An 8,385-nucleotide genomic window follows, 5' to 3' on the forward strand; every position below is an offset into this window, starting at 1 on the left:
CGATGGCGTCGAAGACCCATCGCCCCTGCTTTTGGATGTGCACAATCTCATGGCGTCCTTGTTTATACGGTTCCAGAATTTTGTGAAGCCAGGTCGACGCGAATTCCCACTTGGTCCCATGTGGAGCGCCTTCGTCCACGAAGACAACAACACATCGAAGGCAAAAAGCCGACAATGGAGCCATCCACCAACTAGAGATTCGTTGACTGACAACAAACCTGTCTCATCTCCATCACAATTCAATATGAGAGCGGCTGGAGACTTTTGCGACGGCGCTGTTAAAGCCCAGAACCCTGGGAAGTGACCATCGGATCATGTCGATGATATTGACAGTCATTTTCTTGCACCCCATGATGGTGAGGAGGAATCAAACAGCGCATCAAGTATCAACTTCCAAGGGGCAATTGAGGAGTATTTGAAAAACGAAGAGATCTGGTGGATTGACCAAATGTATAATGGAGAAGTCCCTTACGCCCCTTACTCAGAGGATGAGTCTAGCTATACCTTATTCCTTCAACACAAGGTGATTATACCAACCTGGGTTGCAGGGCTTCCGTAATTGTTTCTAGTGTATTCACAATGTTCACACAAAAATAATATAATTAATGAAATTATTATTGAGACTGCTGCAGAGATTTCATTAGTATTTTAAAAAGATTAAACACTTGTTTTATCTTCTCTGAAAAATCTCTTTATAGTAATTATAAATGATTCTCAGTTAGAAGATAAGAAAATACTATAATTATTAGATAGAGTGAAGTGAAGTCTCTAAGAATCATACAAAGCTCTGAGAGATGGCGGGAAGTTTGCCTTGATTTATAACTGAAATGATCGAGATCAAGGATATGAGACTGCACAGGTCATTTGCAGATATGTTATTCTTCTGTACTCTTTGTAGCTTGGAAATTGAAAGAACGGAGATGGAGTGCGCAGATGAGGCCACCCCACTAGTTAACTAACCAAAAGAAAAAGAAAAAGAAAAAGAAAAAAAATCCGAGGCTTGCACTGGGGCCCTTTTCAGTGGACATGTAGACGCGATATACTGCGTAGTTAAAACGGCGTATAATATATCCAGGTATGTATGTACTGTACACGCACAGGACAATCGGAGGCTCGGGAGAACAAATGCAACCTTGGAGCAAGTTGCGGAGGATTCCATGGATAACCTGCGGTTGGTTACTTAGAAATCAACATCGGCTCCTTCACTCCTTCAGAAATGTATTATTTATTAGTAACTACCGTCAATAACCTCGCGGATCGCACGGCAAGCACCACTTGGACGGCCCCCGGGCAATAATATAAATATTCGCAGTTACTGTGTACTGTACAACCCCAAAACCAACCCGGTTTGGCCTTGTTAACTTTCCAACAATGCGACTGGCGATGCGGCGCCGGGGAGTTTGGGCCGCTTGATGTCATCATCTCACAAATGAGCCGTTCTCAGTCCTTGTCTAGGGCCCTAGGGGGCCGATTGATCGGGCGAACTTTTCACTTATAAATTATGAATGAATCTTCCCCAAGAGGTCAACACCACTGCCCACAGCCCACAAACCTCCGGGGGATGCGATCAAGCAAGTGTAAGTCAGTGCAGAGGAATTGGATTCGTCGCTTCTTGCATCCATAGTATCGATATACACTTTGCGTGGTTTTGCCCCTCCGTTCCCCTCTGTTTTTCAATGCACACTCTCGCGACAGCGCTCCAGCGGCCTGATGGAAGGCTACTTTCCGACCTCCGCTGCTCTCGAGTGCCCTGACGATCCCTAACTCATTTTTATTCCAAAGGATTGCAACATGGACCATGACGGAAAGGCCGTTTTCGAAGGTATGCATCGGGTTGCAATTGGGATTCGGCCCGCCCAATGTCCATGGCTTGTGGGTGTGCAGCCAGGCATGCGCAGGTTTAATAGCTATTCGCCATTCGCAACATGCTGATTCAGGGGCAACAGCAGCCGCAGGAAATGGAGCTTCGACAAGTCACAGCAGCCCTGTACTGCAACCTCCAGATGCGCGGAAGCCTTCACGGACGAGTACGGCCAGTACGGCCATTTGTAAAGATGAGGAGAGCAGCCTTCGCAACAACATCAAGCCGTTAATAGTGAAAAGCCATACGGCGACTTCTATCCCCAAATCACCCTCAGTGGCAGCCTCGCCTTCGTTACCGCAACTCCCATTGAAACTCTCAACGGGCATCGGGACTAATAATCAGCTCCAGACACTAATCGACCCGCTATCCGAGGTATGTCTCTTTTTGATTATATCTCCCTGACACTAGGAAAGAGACCGGAAGAGACAAAAAGCCTCATCATTCATCATCGACCACCAATCGCCGCTCTCTACCTTCTTTAATTCCCCATAGGCGTAAATTCGCCCGGAGAGAACCGGAATTCATAGACTGTGGATTTCTTTGCTGATTACTTGAGTTTCTCTGTGTGCCTTACAAGCATATCCTGCAACGAACGAATACAAATAAATCACATCCCCCCAGATTACGACCTTACACAAAATCCGACGCCCAACCGGGTGGATCGGAATACCAGCGGCCCTTTATCCAAGAAGACTTTTCTCCAGGATGGGGAACAAATCTGTCTCTGAAAAATTCGAAAGACAAGAAGTAAGTCTATAATCCCCTGTTGCGGAACAACTCCAGAATTCTCCCTTGTGCGCAAGAACCATGGGTGAATTTTTGTTTCCTGCCCTGCCTGTTATGTTAAAACTTGCTCGGAAAGCCTTTTGTTTCTAAGAGACGCTAACGCTATCATCTCCCACCACTTTCCCTTGACTCCAGGAAGGGCGTTTCATTCTTGAGCCGTATCATCGGCAGTAAGAAAAAAACAGGCCCCCCTGAATGGAAAGACGATGTCTCTGAAACCGGCGAGATCCGTGCCACTGGTATGGATGCCGAGGTATTTGCCCAGCCGATAGGGTTTATCCCTCGATATCCCCCACCACCGAAATATATCAAAGTCCGTTCACGTCATAAGAAGGATAAAGATTTTAATCGCCTATTTATCGCTCAAGAGCTCTATAGTACATATCCTTCGGCCAAGAGCCAGCACCAAGAAGATAAGGATAGTTCGGCCAGTTCAGATGATACTCCGTCGACTGGAAAGGCAATATGGGCACTTGAGTTTTCTAAGGATGGAAAATTCTTCGCTGCAGCTGGACAGGATAAAAAGGTTCGAATATGGGCTGTCATTGCAACACGTGAGGATCGCCAGGCGCATGAGATCGAAGAAGAGGCCCAAAATGACAAACCATTCATACGGCTAAGGGCTCCCGTGTTTAAGTCACAACCTGTGCGGGAATACGAAGGCCACTCTGCGAGCATCGTTGATTTGACTTGGAGCAAGGTAAGTGTTTCCAAGTTTCTAGCGGCAACATCGCACTACAATATACAGTAAAATTATCCCTTTGGATATGGTGCTAATTGAGCGTTTTGAAGAATAATTTCTTGCTGTCCACCTCGATGGATAAAACAGTCAGATTGTGGCATGTTACGAGAAACGAATGTCTTTGTTGTTTTAATCACAGCGACTTTGTAACGTCTGTGCAATTTCATCCCCAAGATGACCGCTTTTTCCTCGCTGGGTCTCTGGATACAAAACTGCGGTTATGGAGCATACCAGACAAGAGCGTAGCTTTTGTGGCTACCCTGCCGTATATGATAACTTCGGTTGCTTTTACCCCTGACGGGAAGCATTCTATTGCCGGTTGCCTGAATGGACTCTGCCTCATCCTTGAAACGGACGGCTTGAATATACAGTCCCAAATCCATGTGAGATCAGCGCGTGGCCGGAATGCCAAGGGAAGCAAAATAACCGGCATTGACGCGATCTCACTGCCACCCAATGACCCAAACGGCTCAGTGAAGCTTCTTATCACGAGCAATGACTCACGAATCCGTCTATACAATTTCAGGTATCGCACACTGGAGGCTAAATTTCGAGGAAATGCAAACCATACCAGTCAAATTCGGGCTACATTTAGCAGCGATGGCAAATATGTTATCTGTGGAAGCGAGGATAGAAAGGTGTATATATGGCCTATCTCTTCGCCAGAAAGGGATCCGGAGAAGCGCGCTGTTGAGATCTTCGAGTCACATTCCTCTATCGTCACGAGCGCAATTATGGCTCCGGCCAAATCTAAACAGTTGCTTGGAACTTCCGGTGACCTCCTTTATGATCTTTGCAACCCACCCCCCGTTACTCTTGTCAGCCAAGCAGTGTCCGTGACGTCTAAACCCGTAACCGATGCAGCTGGGTCTCGGGAAGAGTCGATGGCGCCAACTCCCAGAAGTTCCACATTTCCTCTTAGCCGGAAAGCAGACGAACTGCAGGCACCCTCAACAAAATTCGCTCACCCGTGCGGAAACATTATCATCGCTGCGGATGCTAAAGGCACCATTAAAGCCTTTCGACAGGATTGTGGATACCACAAGTTGCGTAGTGATGTTTGGGATACTGGCTTCTCCCGAAGGATTCTTGGCCGAAATAACTCGGTCTCTACGCGCCACAGTATTTCTTCGTCAATTGGGAAAGACTCCTCCCATAAAACACCTTCTGAGCGCATATTATCGTGGCGAAATACAGTAATGCGCACAGAGAATTCAAGCGTCGACAACCTTCGCTCTAGCCTTTCCATGACTCGGAGCGTCTCGCCCAGCAAGTTCCCCGCAAGGCAAAATGATAAACCTCAACAGGGCCACCTCCCAATAGCTTCCAACTTAGCGGGGGAACCGTCTAGACGTTCGTTCACCCCTACCTTTTCATTGAAACAGCCTTTCATCATAGACAGCCCTTTTTCCGGTGCAGCACCGTCTGAATATATTCCACAGCCGGCACCACATACCAAAAATAAGCACCGCCGCAAAGAGAATCTCGCAGCAGCCGCAGCAGCAACAGCAACACCAACAGCCACAAACTCGCACAACAACCTCTTCCTCTCGGGCAATCAGAGCTACATGTACTGGAATAAGGATACATTCGCCTCCCAAGCGTCAGGAAGCTTGCGACCTGTTGGCTCACTCGAGCACGATGAGGGACATCCGTTCTCAAAACAGGTGAGTAGGGTGAGCACATTGAGCAGCGATATCGTTTCCACGTCAGAGGAGGAAGGGCTGGAGGAGGAAAAGTATTATGACGTTTATGACGACAGTGATGGATATAGCAATGAAAATGAAGAAACAGAAGAAGAGGAGGAAGAGGAAGACAGTGATGGTGATGATGATGATGATGACGATAACGATGACGATGATGATGAAAATGATGGGGAAAGTCTCATCTGTTCGCGATGTCAGGGGGCGAATTTCCGCGCGATGCGGATGAAAAGTGGGGATCCGAAGTTGATCTGTGTCGAGTGTAGATTTCCCGCGCCATGATTGGTGATGATGGGGTGGAAGCTTATTGTGTGCTTAGATACAGGTTATGAATATGCATATATATATATATATATGGTGACAGGAAGGTATGGAGGGGCAGATGTTCAATTCTTATCTTTTTTTTTTTTTTTTTGTATATTTTATACCATCATTGGTTCCCTACATTCATACCTTTCCGCGACCAGTCGAACACGCTGGACCCAACCCGTTGGACGTCAAACCCGTCCCAGGAGCGCATTAACCCGTTGGACGTCGAACCCGTCCCAGGAGCGCATTAACCCGTTGGACGTCGAACACGCTGGACCCAAACCCGTTGGATGTCGAACCCTTCACAATGCTCCCCCCCTCCCATAGTAGGTTGGTTATGCTTTCTGAACAGGCATCCACTCAAACAACAGACATTTGTTGTCGATTTATTAGCGAGAGACTGAGATGAGTGTCACTCACTTTCTACTATGATTCTCGATGCTTTGCAAATGGCTAAATGTTTGGAGGAGGGGGAAGGTGGTGGTCTGCGGCTATGGCTGGACGCTGGCTTTGCAGCCTTAGAGGGCTCAGGGCGAGAATAGGAAGAGGAAGCTGGCTCAACTGTGGGTGCTACTTATAAGTACTACTTAGTAGCATCTGAAAAATTAGCTGTTGACCCACGGCCTGCGGTGGTGGTGAGGGGCTGTTGCAGCTACATATGGCTTAAAATTCCGGAGCATGGTCAAGTGGTGCTACGAACACACTTGCCATTCATTTAAATACTCTAGACAGTGAACACGAATGTCGTTTGCAAATCGGAGGGATATGGGTGGAGAATTTCGCTGAACATCGTCAGGTACTGTGCATGTACATACAAAAGATGCCCATCATAATTCATGTAAATAATAGTTATCGGTTTGTATTCTTCGGACTTTTTTATCTTTTATCCCTCAGTCAGATGACGCAGGTGCATGCTTCGCCAGATCTCGCTAAATAAATAAATGCCTTGCAGCATAAAAATTGGAGTTAGAAAGTGTGTGGAGGATCAACTCCCACTCCGCATTGCAAAATCCTGCGATCCGATTTTCTGTAAGGTTGCTTGTCACTGGGCAGTTTCTTGGGCTTGTTGTTTACGAATAGAACAAATTAACTCAGAACACCTTGCGGATTCTCCCCTCGACAGACTGAAGAAGAAGAAGAAGAAGAAGAAGAAGAAGAAGCAAGCTCTTCAAAAATATCCTTATTCGTTCACAGCCCTCGAACGCCGAACCGCGATTAGCTTACATACATGGTTGCAAACTCTGAGTATATATACAGTACATCGAGAGAGCGCAGCATAGGTTTACATTCACCGACACTCCTGGGCGCTGGACAGAGATATTTAGTCTATTCAGTCCATCTTAACATCGGTTGAATCTGACGATAAAACGACGAAAAACCAGCGAATTGAACAGAGGAAAACAAATCGATTTCTCGACAGATTCCAAGAGACTCCCCCCTCCCCCAACAAATGCCGTATCTACCAACCTCGCAGGAATACCTAGAGCAGTCAGCGCTCCTGCTGCACGCCTATCCCGACACGGTAGGTCAAGCGTCTGTCGTCCTCCTTCCCGCCTTCTCAACTTGCCCAGGCTCTGGTCTTATATGTACTGTACAAATAAGTTATATAACTGACCTGGCATTACGCCCTTTGCAGACTCGAATAACAACAAAATACTCCTACCCCACCTCCAAAAAATCCTCCGCCGCACAACCCACCTCCGCACAATCAAAACCCTCCGCGCCAGGTGCCTCGACAACACCGACACAGAAGCAAACACAATCACAATCACAAACGACTGCAACCCTAACCCTCAAAACCTTCCATCCGGCCAGCGGCATCTGCCTCAAATATCGCACAAACAAAGCTGCGGAAATCGGCCGGCTAATCGCAGGCCTAGGGAAATTGGCGAGCGGCGCGCCAGATACTGAGACGGCGGTAGCAGCGGTCACGGGCGCGGATGCGGCCGCGGCCAGCAGTGTCGGCATGGCGGGGGATGCGGAGATGGTAGATGCGTCTGCGCATGCAGCCACGCTGGGACCTGGCAACGGTGGAGGTAAATCAAAGAAGAAGACCAAGGGAAAGAAGTAGGCTATTTGCTCTTTATTTTTAATTAATTAATTAATTAATTAATTAATTAATTATTTATTTATTTATTTAACCCCTTCTTTTTACAATGATTAGGTATTTAAATGATATTCTGCTGGAGTTTAGACTCGGGACATAGCTGTTTTTTCTGTCATGTAGAGATCATTTTTTATCGCGTAAAGTCTGTCAGCTGTATGGTAGGTTTCAAGGATTTATGGATTTATGCATGTGGTGGATGGGGAGATCAAATTCCTGAGGATCGATCATTTTGTGTTTCATCTCAGACACTATTGCAGGACAAAAAAATTTCAGTGGTTATACATATATTATTTGGATTACCAAGAACTAGACTACACAGAAGCATAGGCAGGGTTTCTCAACTCCGCCTGTCCTGTGCCTGTTTTCCGGGTACACCTTCAAACTGAGGAGTTGAGATACCAACTAAAAATAATGCAGATAAAACATAATGCGGAAAGAAAGAAAAAAAACATTTCAAAATAACAGTAGGAACGCCGTAACCCATACGTAAGAACTCGTCATGAGACCCATCCCGCAAAACGACGAGTGGGGAGAAGAAAACAAAATAGAAGAAGAAATGCAGTCGTCAAGTCAATATCTCAGGATGAGAGGGGAGGGGAATGTCAAGCGGAGCATCATGCACCAAAAAAATAGCCACACATAGAAGTACAGGTCAATCCGAGCGGAAACCATAGGAGGGTATCTGAAGTGGGCATTGTAGAAAATACACTTGTAGGGTATGAAGTCCGAAGAAGAACAACGGAATGGTACGAGTCAGATGTCAAATACGGAAGAGGGAATATGAAAACAGTCTATCCAACCCGAGAAGAAACTACGACGTGAAACCGCGTTAGAAGTCTTCGTCGAAGGTGAATGCGCCTCCATTTCGATCTGC

The 8,385-nt window shown here is 46.7% G+C and overlaps 2 protein-coding genes across 2 annotated transcripts; both read left to right on the forward strand.

Moving 5' to 3' along the window:
- Positions 1-1,791: 1,791 nt before the first annotated feature.
- HCAG_02602 (conserved hypothetical protein) lies at positions 1,792-5,172 on the forward strand (the record flags this gene model as incomplete). Its single annotated transcript, XM_001542381.1, has 6 exons — positions 1,792-1,822; positions 2,004-2,236; positions 2,605-2,611; positions 2,836-3,350; positions 3,443-5,059; positions 5,167-5,172. The coding sequence occupies 6 exons, from the start codon at positions 1,792-1,794 to the stop codon at positions 5,170-5,172; spliced, it is 2,409 nt and encodes an 802-aa protein (XP_001542431.1).
- A 1,682-nt stretch (positions 5,173-6,854) lies between these two features.
- Positions 6,855-7,475, forward strand: HCAG_02603 (predicted protein; the record flags this gene model as incomplete). Its single annotated transcript, XM_001542382.1, has 2 exons — positions 6,855-6,926; positions 7,041-7,475. The coding sequence occupies 2 exons, from the start codon at positions 6,855-6,857 to the stop codon at positions 7,473-7,475; spliced, it is 507 nt and encodes a 168-aa protein (XP_001542432.1).
- Positions 7,476-8,385: the final 910 nt, after the last annotated feature.

Source organism: Histoplasma capsulatum, genomic scaffold (genome assembly GCF_000149585.1).
Source record: "Histoplasma capsulatum NAm1 scaffold_2 genomic scaffold, whole genome shotgun sequence".
NCBI classification, from domain to species: domain Eukaryota; kingdom Fungi; phylum Ascomycota; class Eurotiomycetes; order Onygenales; family Ajellomycetaceae; genus Histoplasma; species Histoplasma mississippiense.